The 16,516-nt window shown below is 39.6% G+C and overlaps 1 protein-coding gene across 1 annotated transcript; it reads right to left on the reverse strand.

Moving 5' to 3' along the window:
• Positions 1 to 14,640: 14,640 nt before the first annotated feature.
• Positions 14,641 to 15,057, reverse strand: LOC147447502 (uncharacterized). The gene has a single exon (XM_086523627.1). It carries the CDS (start codon positions 15,055 to 15,057, stop codon positions 14,641 to 14,643), a length of 417 nt encoding a protein of 138 aa, XP_086379753.1.
• Between the last annotated feature and the right edge of the window lie 1,459 nt (positions 15,058 to 16,516).

Here is a 16,516-nt window from a genome sequence, read left to right on the forward strand (position 1 = left end):
GTTCTCATTGTAAGAAAAATGTTCTCGTACCTCATGCCACATTATTCCAAATCTCTCTGACACCACAATGGAGTAGATATCGGGTAGAGTATCTAATCAATAGGACATTCCCTAAGGATATGAGTGAGAGAAGATAGAGAGAAATTGAGATGGAAGCAACCAACTATGTGATGATTGCAAATCAACTCTATCGACACGGAAAAGACTAATAGCTAAGACTATATGTCAATGAGGATAAAGACTACATGCCAATGGAATAAGCGCACACGGATCTGGTAGGAGGTCATTTCTCTCATGAAACTATAGCTAGAGATATATTGATGGTAGGCATTTGGTGGCCAACAGTGTTTGTTGATGCCAAAGAATTTGTTTGATGATGTGATTCATGTCAATGAGAAAAGATTACAACAAGGATTAAAAGTATGTCATTGCGACCTATGATGGGAGCACACACATTTGCTAAGTGGTATATAGATTTTGTGGGTCTAATACAATCAATATATTATTGTTTCCACGGATTACTTGACCAAAGGGAATGAGGCAAGTGACACTAGGAAGAACGATGCTAAAACCATTACAAAATTCCTGTATGAGTGCATATTCACAATGTACACTTTATATTGAGCTTGTAAGTGATTGAGGATCACATTTTCCTAATTAGGTGATAAAACACTTGTTGAACAAGTTTATGATGATCCATAAAAAAATTTAACCCTATCATTCTCAAGCAAACAACTAAGCCAAACATACAAATAAGATCTTGATCTCAGTACTATCCAAGATTTTAGTAAGAAAAGGACTGATTGGGAAATTCATCTTCATTCATACTTGTGGGGTTATAAAGTATCCTTCAAGATAGCTTTGAACACAACTCCTTTCAACTTGGTTTGTGGATTGGACGTGATACTGCCCATGGAATTCTTGTTACCCACTGTTAGAGTTGCACACAAATTGGAACAGATAGGTCACAAGTTGTCAGAATGATTAGAGGACTTAGAGCAACTATATGGATAGAGGATATCTACCATCACACATATATATGCACAAAAACAAAAACAAAATTATTTTCTTGATTCACATATGTTAACAAAGATACTCAAACAAGGGAATTTGGTGCTAGTTTACTCTCTAAAACAACATATTCCTAAATTCAAAAGGAAGGAACGTGGTCCTTTTGTCATTGAGAATGTTTCACCATGTGGGGCTATAAAACTAGCTACCTCAGATGGAGAGGTGATGGAAAACTAGATTAGTTGTATGTCGTATTTGGAAATACCACCTACCATTAACTAATGACCTCTTGCAAAGAATGCATGCTGTAAGAGAATGCAAGCTCAAATGGAAACAGGTGATTGAAGAAGCGCAAAAGAGGTACACATCTAGATTCTAAAGCAAAAGTCTACAATGCAATCAATCCTTGAAGTGTTTCCACTCATTACCCTTCAAATTCACCATCACTACTTTACTTAATACTTAGCTGATGATGAAGTGGAGATAGATGATGAATGGATCGATAGATTAGATATGCAAATAATAGTGGACCTGAAAGATGGATTCATAGTCAAATCACTAGCCAAGACAGGTGCACTACTCAATGTTGTCAACTGTTCAACATATAAAAATCACCAACCCAAGCAATGGAATATTACACAGCTAAAGTCAAGGGCTACCATAAAGAATCCACACCAAGATTGAGGTTGATTAATCTCATGGATGTGAACTTACAGAGTTTTCCAAGATTAGGTTGCTAAAGTTCTCAAGCTAACACTAAAATGAATACAATTAAGGGTACCATTTTCTAATAGCCGCCGTGAAGAATGGAAAGATGCTCTCAAGACTCCTACGGTATAAGAAAGAAGGAATCACTCCAACCCAATACCCACTGGTCAACACCAAATCCATCCTCATACTATGGGAATGCAAGAAACCTGGAATTTTGGGTACCTAAAACTCAATTCACCGACAATCCAAGGAGATTTGGGTACCCAAAAAACTATTGAAGAGCACCAAGAAGGAGTATTCAGTTATACCTCCATATCAACCGGAACAAGAGACACCACATTCATGACCAGCTCAATGGGTGTGGAAAACTAAGCAAAAACTTGAAGCCAATCTCAATCAACAAACTAAGTGTAAAAAGAGATTCAAGGCAAAGCCATGATCAATTATGTGTAAGTGGGTACCAAAGTTTCAATGGTTACTAAAAATACAATCCACAACAATGTCCACCGATTCGAGCACCATGGTTGTGCATAGCAATATAAAGGAAGGAGCTCAACTAATGCAAGATTTGATCTTTAAGAGAGTTAACCAATAGGATGCTTTGCGATCGAAAACCCTTGAGTATCCCGCTCAAGATCCACCTCTTGCACAACATGGTGTGTCCAATTGCATTGACGTCAATAGCATGATAGGGCCAATCTTGACCATGCAAAAACACGAATCAGTCACCCATTCACTGCACAACCTGGGTTACACTTTGTCATCCAAGAGGAATCAAGAAAGGAGGGGGAGGGGGGGGAGGCATTCATAGTTCGGACCCATATATTTGTGAAAGATTAGAAAAAGGGCGAAAGATTAGAAAAAGGGTAATGTTTTGAAGTGCTTGAATATTAATGTGTCGATTTTTACAACTTAGCACAAAAATGCCTTGATAATCAAACAGAGTAGGGAATATGCGATATGGTAATGTCTAATTGTGTGTAATAGTGTAAATATCATTAAAAAAACCCAAAAATACTATTTTTTTTCTCTCTTTTTGGTGTTTTTTGGCCGAAAAAGTGTTTTTAAATTTTCTTTTAATTTTCTTAATAATAAGGTAACAAATAATAAATAAATGCCAAACAAATCTGGATGGAGAAATGGAAGGGACCATGATGGTCAAGAAGTAGAGACGGACAACCAGGTCAAATCTTGTGCGATTTTGAGGTGGGTGACGAAGAGCCTAGATTGGGCCCACAACGCCTGATTCTGTAAAATCATAAAAAATGGAGCAATCAAAATCCAAATCAAGTTATTTTCAGAAGGAAAGTATATTTTGTGATATAATAGAACTAACTATGGGGTTTGAGAGGAAATGAGTAGAGAAGCCCATGTATGTATAGTCAAGGTAGGCTAAAAGTAGTCTCATTTTCACTTCTCTACTTTGGGAGAGATCTCTTGGCGACCTTTTTGTGCACGACTGATGCAGCTTCTAACCACCACCACAATAAACCGTCTTAGACGAGACATGAGGGGTGAGTTCCTAGCCTATTAATGAAAATTTTAAATCATGTCTTCAAGGTCGAGAAGGGTCCAAAAACCTCTTCGGAGAAAGCGAGTGTAAAAGTGACCATACCGACCAACTCAACACACCAAATGTTACCAAACTTGATAGGGAGCATAGCAAATACTTATAGAACATTCCTATGTGATCAGATGACCATTCGACCAGGGTTGAGGGAGGGGGGGGTCCTATAGGTATTAATATCCATTGGCACGAGATTGGAATTCAATTCTGACTTCACAAGGAGCTTCCCCAGGTGTAACCTAACCAATGTACTATAGTGGGGATTGATGAAATCACCATTTGATGCCTATGGTAACAAAAAAAGGCTTGAGGGTCCACAAAGCATCATTTTTGACAAATCAACTCCAACGTGGACAAAATTGACAAAATGAGTCTAGATAACTTATGGGATGTGCCCATATTCCTGGAGTGGAGAAAATGGCCTTCACAAAGTGAAAGAACAAAAATCACTAGAGTTTGAGTACCAAGTGCCAAAATGGTGTTAGTATCTAAAAAAAGGCCAAGCTGGAGCGAAGTATTGCTTACTAAGAGTATATGACAATTATGGGTCATCAACTATTAATTACGATTAATAGCTTAAGGGCTTAGACTGATATCTACTTGCATTTTTTCATTTTAGCACCCATTCACATATTGTGCTCAAACCAAACACCCTTATGGTGCACACAATTCAATTGCCCATTGACTCCAAGTACAAAGAATGCACTCACTTTTCACAAAGCTAAAATTTGACACTAAATACCACTCATGTGTCCAAACAAGCATAAAGTTAAATTCAAGATTGAAAAACACTATGACCAAACACCCCATAACCTCAAAATGCTAAAAAGTCCATCAAATGTAGACCACGTATTAATTTAACACTATATTGGTAGTAATATGACACTTTTATGTCTTGTTCACCAGGCAATTTGCTAGAATTATTATAGGGGATACTAATTTGATTTTTGATTGTTTGATATTTACAAAGATAGCTACTGAGCTGGAAAAAACTTGGATTTTTTTGGGTTATTTATTTTGGCTCTAACATTGTGTTTGACAAGGATTTTTCAGCCTAAACTCTCCCAAAACAAGTGTGTTATTTTTTACCGTATGCCATAAATTTGGCTATAGACCACCCTAGAACGCCTCTAAGTGGCTTCTAGGATGCTACATAATTATTATTTGCGATTCTAAAGGTTTTCTAATGCTTCTAAGGCATGCCAAGAGTATATTTTCAAATTTATCTCCTAATTATAAAAAACTTGTCATGCAGATTTAAGGAGAAATTTTACACTTTCATGAATTTTTTGGATATGTTTATGCTATACAAAGGTAGTTTTGATTGTTCATATAGTCTCATTACTATATATGTAAGGCTTCTTTCATGAGTTTTCGGGAGCCTAATACCACAAAAAGCTAAAAATACAAAGTCGGAAAGAAAATTCCACTTTACCAAAATCGCACTCATTTTGAATTGGAAATGTATTATGTTCAATATTGGCCATTACATTCAATGAACATTGTCAAATTCTAGCTTACATCCATATCTAAGCATACAAACCCAATTTGGGTATAAGTAGCTACTTTTCAAGGAGGCTAGGATGGCCACAATGTGGAACCAAGTTTTTTCATTCTCGCAATTTTTAAGTCTTATGGCTGTATCTAGAATGATCATAATGATAGTTTTTGGGTGTCAATATGAGGGTGAAGTACCAAGTTTTATCAATAGATAGGTTATATAGTGTAGAATATAGGCTTTGGCAAGCAACCATAGAAGTTAGGTCAATAGAATGCAAAAATGGCCACTTTCTTGTATCTAATTCTACACATAGTTAAAGAATTTTAGTGGCTATAGAAGCCATATACTTAGAATCGGAATCCATTGAAGATCATGGGAAAAATAATAGGTCCATAGCATGAACAATTTTATATATGGTATACCATGGGGGTAATCATGAAAGTATTTTGTTTTTGGTAAAATGCAGCACTACCTTGGCTTTGGAAGCTTGTAATGACCAAGAAATCAAGAGATAGGTATGTTACTTATTTTTCAAATTTGAAATGGGTTCTTGACTTGAAGCTCATGCAAGGACATTAAAAAATTCACACATATACCATGAGTATTGATTTTTTTCAAAACCTGAAAGGACACTTTTATGTCTTGTCAAGCTACCAAACTAGTGTTAAATGGTGATTAATATCTCTGCGTTGAAAAATGATTTGACTTGGAAAACTTTGGTCATCACCTGATTAAGAACACTCTTACTAGCCCACACACAAAGTATCAAGACAAATGGACATGTCAACAATGTGCATCATTATTATATCTGTGAGGTCCCCTACCCGATACCATAACCTTTTGGCAACAGGAGGGCACCTGACAGGTCGCTAGGCCCTATTCGATTGAGAAAACATAGTCAATATAGACAAGATTATGATGGACAGGCTCTCATCACCGAGTAACTTGAGTCTGAACCCTTAAAAAGGATTCCTAGCCCTATCTCGCAGGGAAAGCGTGAGTTGTTACAATAATATGACGTTCCTAATTCTTACCTTCCGAGAGAGAGAAACCCCAATTGCCTTTTTTCCATAACTTTCAGAGGCACGTACAATTGGAATTCTCGACTCTTGGTACAATGAGTCTCTAATTCGCTCTTTTACAAGAGGGAGAGGAGAGTTTCTCGACTAATCGAGACCACCCATCCTTGGCTGGCAACCTGAGCCAGTCCCCACTTTCCACCCCCACACTCACACTTTGTCCTTTTTTTTTTTTTAATAATACCACATGATTGTTCATACACAAAGTTCCTTTTTTGAATTTCCATCACAAGTTCATTAAGACATCGCTTCAACCAATTTCAAATCGGCACCAAGACAATACTTCTAGAAGGAAAACAACATACGATCCTTCTTCATTAAAATATCCCAACCCCAAGGATTCACTCCTATTGGCGAGAGTTTATTGCTCTCGGTGTCTTTAGTTGCCCATCCAACTAAATTGTCCTGCAATCTGGGCACCAACCCGCAGTGACTAACTTGCAATCTGGGCAACAATCCGCAAGTACTATCTTGCATTCTGGGACCAACCCGCAAGATGTGTGCAACCATATGCATTGCTTTAGCGTTCACTCCGCTAAGCTCTTGTCCCTAGATATCAAAGGGAGTTTTGACTATATCAGTATAGGATTTTTAATGAACAAGGTTCGAAAGTCCTTCTACTAAGAAAACATTTCTTTCCTACGAGCAAACAGATTACTTTCCAAAAACTCTTTTCACTCTTCAAAGAAAATTATATAAAACATATGCCGTAGTTTGTGATGGTTTTATGATCCATACAAATTGTTTTCCCTATTTCTACTCTATCATCTATGCAATGAATGCAAATACTTAACAAAATTAATTCCAACCTTGTCTAATGTAGGACCATTGCCTAGCGAGTTTGGTGGCACATCCTCCAAGGCAGTTGTTTTTCCCTTATCAGCTTCTCCGCTAGTGCCGGCCTCATCATTGTGAGTCTCGCTAACACGGGTCTTTTTTGGGGCCATCTTGTCTCTAACTAACTTGAAAATGTTTAAGAACTAATTGCTCAAAAACCAATTTGATAATAAAGTTGATGAAATGTTAATTTCATATATTCTTACACTTTTATTCGAATGATTTATGCTTTGGTAGGCAAGAAATTTTATGTAAGGTCTAATGGACAATACTCATTCACACCATCCATTTATGCACTAATCTTATAATTAATCACTTTTATATGTTGGGTTAAAGGCCTAAATAACCCCTTTTTGTACATTTTTATACTTTGTCCAGGTTCATATTGAACCTGGACACATTTTTTAAAGGTCACTTATAATAAAAGTGGGAAAACCCAAAACTCACTTATTGAGTTTTTCCCAAAAACGTGAGCCCTCTCTCTCTCACTCTTCTTCTGCTAGCGCTTCCTCTCCTGCTGCTCTTCGCCTCCCCTCTCTGCACACACATTGCACTTCCTCGCGTGCTCTTTCACTTGCACACACCGCCGTGCGCTCATCAACTGGTATCACAGCCCATTTAGGGTTTGGCCCAAAACCTGCAAATGCTGATTTTCAGCCAAGAGGATCAACTTTGACGTGAAAAGTTGCCGTTTCATCGTCAAGGGATCGTCCCCGGACACTAGTGGGCCCCCAGGCTTGCACTTTTGACCTGAAACAGGCTGAAAATAGGTAAAAATTAGCAAATTACAGGTCATTACAACAAAACGCAGGTATTGCATAGCATGTATTAAGGTGTGGGTTCGCATTCCCTCGGTCACCACTGCCCGAAAACACTGAAATTGCCGAAAATAGGTCGTCAAAACAGGTGTTTCCAACAAATTTCAGATTTGTGCAGGTTTTTTGCAAGTGTATTTCGATGTATATACAATGGGGAAAGTGCAAATCGCTCTAATTTATGCACATTGACCTCGTCTTGCCTATGTATGACAATCTATGGGCCAATTTCATGCAAAATTGATGCAACAAATTGGGGCTTTTGCTCATACATGCTTCTAAACGCTGTGTTTTAGCCTTATGTATGTCCTGTGAGGGTAAAAACAACCAAAATTGTTGTTTTTGGGCACAAATTAGCTCGCTGAAATTTTCTGCGTAGAAAATTCAGAACTCGATTTTTGTGCCTAAACCGACCCGTTTTGCCTCGAATTGCTCCTGTGACTATTTGGAGTTGTTGTACACACTCTTGTGAGGCTGTACTTCGTTTTTGGTGTGTTTTGTCCAAAATTTCAGCAAGTTAGCTCTCCTTTTGTGCAACTATGGCGTCATCCTCCTCGGACGTGACGAATCTCTTTGAGATCCGGCGCTTCGAAGGTACAGGTTTTGACCTATGGAAGGACAGAATTCAAGGAATTCTCTTCCTTAAAGACTGTGACAGGGCATTAGAGGAACACAAGCCAGAGGACAAGTCTGATGATACATGGGCCACTTTGAACAAGAAGGCCATTACTTACATAAAGATGGCCGTTTTTGACGAGATCTTGGTAGATCTCAAAGGTCTTATGACTGCTTTTAGTTTGTGGGCAAAGTTGAAGGCAACGTATGAAAATACAACGCCGGTCAATCAAGTGCATTTGATGTGAAAACTTGTTGGCATGCAATTGGATGAGTCAAAGAGCGCTGCAGAGCACTTGTCGTCGTTTACAGGTACTTTGTCGCAGTTGCAGGATTCAGGCATGCCTCTCTTTGATGATAAGCTGAAAGCTATCTTCTTGCTTATGACCCTACCTGATTCTTGGGAGACATTGGTGGTTTCACTGTCTAATAACCCCAATCTGACCTTTGATGGTGTTAGGGGTTCTATTCTCAATGAGGAAATCAGGAGGAAAGCAGGTGGAGAGGGAGGCAGCTCAGCCAACATCATTAGAGGCAGGACAGAGAAGAAGAATAACTAGGCACAGAGGAGTAAGAGTAAGAGCAAGGAAAGGGGAAATGCCAGCAAAGGCAAGGGTGATGTGACATGATATCAATGTGGTAGGAAAGGTCACAAGAAGCCCGATTGCAGGTATTATAAGGCAAAGTTAGAAAGAAAGAAGAATGACGGAGACAAAAGAAAGAGAAGAAAGAAGTCAAGACGAATGCACAGGACAGCTCTAAGGACAAGGAGAAGGCCAATGTGGCCTCTAGTGTTGTTATTGAGGAGTTGTCAGATGTAGAGGACATCCTATGTGCTACTTTGTCAGTTGATGATGCTCATGAGTTTGATGCCTCTCTCTATGTTCATAGATAGGACATGCAGATCACTAAGAGTGATCTTATTGATGCTTTGTTAAATGTGAATGATGCATTGTCCCAGACTTGGATTGTTGATTCCGGTGCTTCATTTCATGTGACTCCTATCAAGGAGTGTTTCTCTACTTTTGATGCGGGCAAGTGTGGCCATGTATACCTTGGAAACAATCATGCATGTTCCATTGAGGGTATTGGCACTGTGCATCTCTCCATAGATGGCACAAATGACCTTGTCTTGCATGATGTTCGATATGTGCCGAGAATCAAGAAGAGTCTGCTTTCTGTTGGTCAGATGGATATGCATGGTTACAGCATCTTGTTTGAGAGAGGGTCATGGAAAATGACTAAAGGCTCAAGGCTGATTGTAAAGGGCACAAAGAAAGGGACACTTTACTGCATGCATGGAAAGGCCGTGTTGGGCAAGTTTATTGCATTGGCTGAAATTAACTCTCACATGGAGTTGTGGCACAAAAGGCTTGGCCATATGAGCCAAAAGGGCCTTTCTAAGCTTTGTACTTTGAACAATCTTGATGCTAAAGGCACAAAGCTTGACTTTTGTAATGAATGTCAATATGGAAAGCAAGTAAAGCGTTCTTATTACTTTGGTGTCTCTCGTAAAGCTTGTGTGATTGATTTTGTACATTCCGATGTATGTAGCATGCCTACTAAGTCTATGGGTGGTGCATATTATTTTGTCTCCTTTGTTGATGATTATTCTAGGAAAATTTGGGTTTATTTTCTTAAGTCTAAGGATGAAGCCTTTGTTGCGTTTAAGAGATTTCATGCATTTGTGACCACCCAAATTGGTAAAAAGCTAAAATGCTTGCGTACACACAATGGGGGGGAGTACACAAGTGCTGAATTTAACAAGTTTTGTGAAAATTTGGGCATTAAGAGGGGGCTTAGTGTGCCATACAGCCCCTCTTCTAATGGTGTGGCTGAAAGATTCAATAGGACACTTTGTGAGAGGGTGAGATGCATGCTGTCCACAGCTAATCTCTCTCATGGATTTTGGGGAGAAGCTTTGAAAACTGCAGTGCATATATGCAATCAATCCCCTCACATGTCTTTGAAAGGTGACATCCCTGAAGAGGTTTGTTCTGGCAAGCCTGCTTCATATGATCACTTACGCATTTTTGGTTGCGAAGCTTTTGTGCATGTTAGACCTGAGTTGAGGAGTAAACTAGATGCGAAGTCCATTAAAGGCCTCTTCATGGGATATGGTGAAGAGGGCAAAATGGGTTACAGGATTTGGTTACCTCAGCTCAAAAGGGTTGTACGCAGCCGGGATGTTGTTTTTAATGAGGCAAGGCTGCTTCAAAACAATTGTGCCTCAAAGCATGACCATAAAAGGGTGAAATATCAGCATGACCAACCACCTGTTAGGCCTATTTTTGACCCTCAGGATGCACCACAAATGGCTGAAAATGTAGATGATCCAGTGGTGTTTGATCCAGATGATGTTGGACAACAAATTGAGGCTCCTGAAGGGCATTTGCAGCCAAGAAACAATGATGAAAATGGTGCTGAAAATGATGTACAACAGCCCATTGTTGATGATTTTGTAGTGCCAGCTGATGTAAACCCATTGCCGGATAATGTGGATCATTGGGTGAGGCGGTCTACTTGTCAAAGACGGCCTGTGAGTCGATATGACCCCTCTTTGCATTACATTATGTTGACACATGAGGGAGAGCCTCTTACGTATAAAGAGGCAAAGACATGTGAGCACAGCGACAAGTGGGAGCTTGCTATGCAGGAAGAGATTAAAGCTTTGCATGCTAATCATACTTGGGATTTGGTTGAATTTCCCAAAGGAAGGAAGGCTATTCCTAACAAATGGGTGTATAAAATCAAGACTGTTGATGCAAAACCCAAGTATAAGGCAAGGCTTGTGGCAAAGGGATATGTTCAAACCAAGGGCATAGACTTTCAAGAGGTGTTCTCTCCTGTTGTGAAGATGACCACTTTGCGTGTACTGTTTGCCATAGTGGCTGCTCTTGATTTGGAAATGGACCAATTGGATGTACATACCGCTTTCTTGCATGGTGATGTGGAAGAAGAGCTTTACATGAAGCAACCCGAGGGTTTTTTCATCCCTGGCAAGAAACATTTGGTATGTATGCTCAATAGAAGCTTGTATGGGTTGAAACAATCATGTAGACAGTGGTATAAGAAGTTTGATCGCTTCATGCTTAAACATGGTTACAAAAGAAGACATGCAGACCATTGTTTGTATACCAAACGTGATGAGGATGACAGCCCTATTATTCTTGTGCTCTATGTAGACGATATGTTGATAGCTGCAAAGAAAAGAAGCACTGTTGATGCTCTTAAAGGGTAGCTGAAATCTGCGTTTTCAATGAAAGACCTTGGGGCAGCTGAACATATACTTGGAGTGCGTGTTACACGGCAAAGAGATAAGCGCCTATCGTATTTGTCGCAATAAAAGTAAATTGAAAAGGTGCTGGACATATTTAACATGGCTGAAGCAAAGCCTCTTGGTGTGCCATTACAGCCATATGTTAAAATTTCCAAGGATGATTGTCCCAAGTCAAAGGAAGAAGACAATGACATGCAAAGTGTGCCTTATGCTTCAGCTTGTGGTTCACTTATGTATGCTATGGTTGCTACTAGGCTTGACATAGACCATACAGTGGGAGTTGTGAGCCGGTTTATGGCTAATCCAGGCAGGTTGCATTGGGATGCAGTGAAGTCCATTATGAGGTACTTGAAAGGGACTAAAAACAAATGCCTCTACTATGGTAAAGGACCAATGGAGTTGAAGGGATTTTGTGACTTTGACATGGCTGGTGATGTGGATACACGGAAATCTACAAGTGGCTATGTATTTACTCTTGTGGGAGGTGTTGTTTCATGGTGTTCTAGATTGCAAAAGATTGTTGCATTGTCTACGACAGAGGCTGAATATATTTCAGCCACTAAGGCTTCCAAAGAAGCTATTTGGTTAGCACGCCTATGCAGTGAGTTTGGTTTGCCTACCAAGGCACCTATGCTTGGTTCTGATAGCCAGAGTGCCATATGTCTGGCAAAGAACGCCATGTTTCATGAACGCACAAAGCATATTGATGTGCGGTATCACTTCATACGAGAAGTGCTTGAGGATGGCCTTATTACATTGGTTAAGGTCCATACATCGCAAAATCCAGCCGATGCTCTCACTAAGTGCTTACCCAAAGCACAACATCATCTATGCATAGAGATGGTGGGAGTCACGTAGCTTAAAGGCTCCATTTATGCCTTTAAGTGGGAGGTTGTTGGGTTAAAGGCCTAAATAACCCCTTTTTGTACATTTTTATACTTTATCCAGGTTCATATTGAACCTGGACGCATTTTTTAAAGGTCACTTATAATAAAAGTAGGAAAACCCAAAAATCACTTATTGAGTTTTCCCCAAAAACGTGAGCCCTCTCTCCCTCCCTCTTCTTCTGCTAGCGTTTCCTCTCCTGCTGCTCTTCGCCTCCCCTCTCTGCACACACACTGCACTTCCTCGCGTGCTCTTTCACTTGCACATACCGCCGCGCGCTCATCATTATATACTTGCAAGAACAATCCATCATTTTAGTTGGACAATTCTTGAATATGCTTAGCTAATTCATGCAAATATTTAGGTTACATTGATGAAGAATTGTGCATGCAGTCAACACAATCAATTATGTAAATCAAGCGGTGAGACCTTCATTACTTTGTAATGTAGAGAAATCACCATAAAATAGATATAATGGTTTTTGGTTCCAATTGAGGATAGGTAAATAAGAGTATAGCATTTGATAGTAGAGTAGCAATTGGAAAGGATTCCAATTGAATGGCAATATGATAGCAATTGGAAAGGATTCCAATTGAATGATAATGTATGGAAGCAATTAGAAAGGATTACAATTGAGATAAGAGATTAATAATAGGCTTGATTAAACAATAGATTTACATTAACCAATGTCTTTGGAGGTATTGATCTCTCAAAGCTTTGATGTAGAAGCCACCAAGTTAATTGCCACGGCAGCAGAGCTCCCTTCTCTCAAGTGTGTTCAAGTGTGTCTAAAATTGAGTGTGAATGGCCTTTATATAGGGCTTTGGAGGTTTCTTGAGGTCCAAGGCATGCCCATACCTCCCTTGCTTGCCCCCTCTTGCCAAATGAAGGATTAGAGGTGTCACAAGCCTCTCACTTACCACTAAAGGTGTCCCCTTTTACTCAATTGAGTGATACACCTCATTAATTACCGATGCTTAGGGTCAACATACCATAAGAGATGGGCTATGGCCATGGGTAATTTATGGTCATACATACACATATGCATATATACACATGCACATACGGTCTCATGCACATTCATACATATGCATACCTTAGGCTTAGGATTTAATTTGGTAACATTAGGATGAAATTTATTTGTCTAAAGTGAGCTTGGCTTCTCAGAATTCAATTCTCAAACTTGCTGTTAAAAGACGAGATTGAGGATGAGAGACAAAGGTGTCAGATGCACACACGTGCTATATTTAGTAGTTTTCGAGACAGACAACTATTTTTATGGAAATTCAGGACGGGATAGATTTAGACGAGACGGTCGCGTCTAGGTGGGTGTAAGCACATCAAAACTTTCTTTTTTTGGACGAAAATGATAAAGAAGTAAAAAATTTATTTTTGAAAATCTTACAATAATATATTGAACGTTGGCTCATCAAAGCTAGAAAAATTGCCAAAAATAGTAACTTTTTGTTTATGACCAAAATGGCCAGTTATGTATTCCATTACATGGGAATCCCCTTTCCAAGGGTGGCAGAGACCTTACATTCTCCCCAACTTGAAAAATTGAGATGTCCTAATCTCAAAGGTATGTCCGGATGATCTTTAAGGAGAGTTATTTCATCTTCCCATGTTGCATCTCCTTCAGGGAAATCTTTCCATTTGACGAGGTGTTCGATGATGCTTCTATTCCTAAGTTTTCTTTCTCGAGTTTCTAGGATATAGTCAAGTTGAAGTTCAAGGACTCCTTGAGTTGGAACAACTATTTGTTCGGTATCCAAAAGTTGATCGGGGTTAGCAACATAGAGTTTTAGTAGACTAACATGGAAGACATCATGAATTTTGAGGTTAGAAGGTAGCTTTAGTTTGTAGGCTTGATCACTTATTACTTTGACAATCTCATAGGGTTCACAATATCTTGGGCTGAGCTTCTTGTACTTTCCCAATGATAGGTTACTTTTTTTGGGCCTGACCCTAAGGCATACCTTGTCTCCTTTTTTTGAAGATTCGGTATGATCTCCTTTTATCTGCATAATGCTTTTGTCTATCTTGAGCAGCTTGAATATCCTTACGTATTGCTTTGGTTTGGGCTTCCATATCTTTGAGCATTTGCTTTGAAGCTTCTACCTTGATAGTAGGATCTAAGAAGTTTAATGGAGCCAAAAATTCTTGACCATAAAGAGCCTTAAATGGTGACATGCCAACGCTTCTATGGTCAGAGGCATTATATTCTAGGAATAGGATACAGTGACTTGATTAAGACCACGGTAGTCTATGCAAAGTCGTAAAGAACCATCCTTCTTCTTCTGGAAAAGAACTGGAGCACCCCAAGGAGAAGTACTTGGTCAGATAAATCCTTGCTCAATAAGTTGCCTAAGTTGCTCTTTAAGCTCGATTGCCTCAGGGAGTGACATCTTGCACGGTCTTTTCGAAACATGTTCACAACCAGGGACAGTCTCTATCTCGTGATCAACCTCTCTAGGTGGTGGAAGACTTGTAAGATCTTCAGGAAACACATCTGAATACTCTCTCAACCAATTAGGTTGAAAGTTTGAATCTGTGTCCTCTACCTTGTTGAGTTTAACTGCATAGATTTGCTGACCCTTTCGTAATCCCTTAAGAAGTCTACTAGCCTTGACTAAGTGAGATTTTGGATTCCCATTCTTTCCTTGAACTAAAAATTCATTCCCTAGTTCGTCTGTAAAGGTAAAATTCCCTTGTTGACAATGAATATGAGCTTGATTTTGTTTCAACCAGTCCATTCCTAAGATACCATCTGTTGAGCCAGCAGAGGATCACACCCACATTTTTGCTCACACTCATCATTTTTGTAACCATTGATTGTAATAAATGTCTTTCCAACATTGATTTTGATTGGAGCCATTCATTAAGTAACGGGACTCAATTGAGTTTCCAGCTTGTAATTCCGAAGTAATTTCACTTGCTGATGTAATTAGTTAGAGATGTTCTCACCTCCAAGGCTGAGGTATATAAGCCAAAGTTTTGTAACCTAAAAGATAGAGTTTTTTATTTAATCAAAGTGAGTTTTTGGAGCGCCGTGACTGTGTCTGAGAGAGAGAGAGAGAGAGAGAGAGAGAGAGTCTTATCTACTTGCTACGCGAGCTACGGAGCCGCCATTGGAGAAGCGACACCGCCATTGTGTCAGCAACAGCGAGAGCTACGCACAGATACCAAGAGTGCGCGCTATCGGCTTCTATGTGTGGTAAGTTCCTACGAGCTTCGGTGTGAGTTTTCTTCCAACTCGTGTGTCGGAATGGAGCGTGCAGCATATCTATAGAACCACAACGAGTAGAGCTACGCATTAGTACCATCGGGGTCAAGTTTCGGTCACCTGTATTTTTCGGACTGTCTTCATACGCGTTTACCGCACGAAGTGATTATAGGTTGATTTTGCAGTTCAAGTCTTTAGGGTGTTGTTCTTACCTAGTGTATAGACTTCCCCCTGAGTTTGAGATCGATTCAATGATTCTAGATCCTATTTCGTATAGCATTCGTTCGTAGTACGGATTTCAGTCACTTGCGTATTTTAGAACTTAGATTTGATTTCCTTAGTAGTGATTGTCATTAGAAGATCGAGTAGGTGATTTGACACCCACCTAGTTGTTTCCATGCGTCTGCGGGTCAAGCTCTGTCCTCGTCTGACAAATTCTGTTGTTGGTTGAGTTCTCGCTATTTAGCTTCCGCTAGCGACGTAACCGCCTTAACATTTGGCGCCGTTGCCGGGGACGAGAGCCCTAAGTAGGTGACCTTAGACTAATCCTACGAGGTGAGTCGTATAAACTACTTTGTATACTTTAGTTAGAAAAGATCTAGGAGTGGTGGACTCCGAAGATCTCGAGAGATACTAGGAAGTGGGGTATTCCTGGGTCTTCCTTGTTGACAGTATTTTTAGTTTAGCTTAGATTTGTTTGTTGTTTTGTTGGTGTTGAGTAGTTGTTGATAGAAGAAGAATTTGCTAGTCCGTGAGTGGCAGTGGATCTCTTTAAAATCACAATTACCAAACCCATTTTATGATTAGGAATAGCTTAGGTAGGACTTCATTTGATCCTGATCTAGAGCTAGTAATCATTGGAGTATTTGCTTGATATGGTTGATTGCATGTTAGATCACTAAACCGTCGAGTTAGTAGTGAAACTTGCAATAAACAAAAGTCAGAGAAATTTTCTGTGTATCTGGGAGTTGCTGAGCACTAGAGAAAGC

The sequence above is a fragment of the Adiantum capillus-veneris genome, chromosome 11, assembly GCF_014529385.1.
Source record: "Adiantum capillus-veneris isolate H3 chromosome 11, ASM1452938v2, whole genome shotgun sequence".
Lineage (NCBI taxonomy): Eukaryota > Viridiplantae > Streptophyta > Polypodiopsida > Polypodiales > Pteridaceae > Adiantum > Adiantum capillus-veneris.

Excerpts from the sequence above, each read along its gene's own strand:
- LOC147447502 (XM_086523627.1), bottom strand. The coding sequence starts at position 15,057 with ATGGACTGGTTGAAACAAAATCAAGCTCATATTCATTGTCAACAAGGG.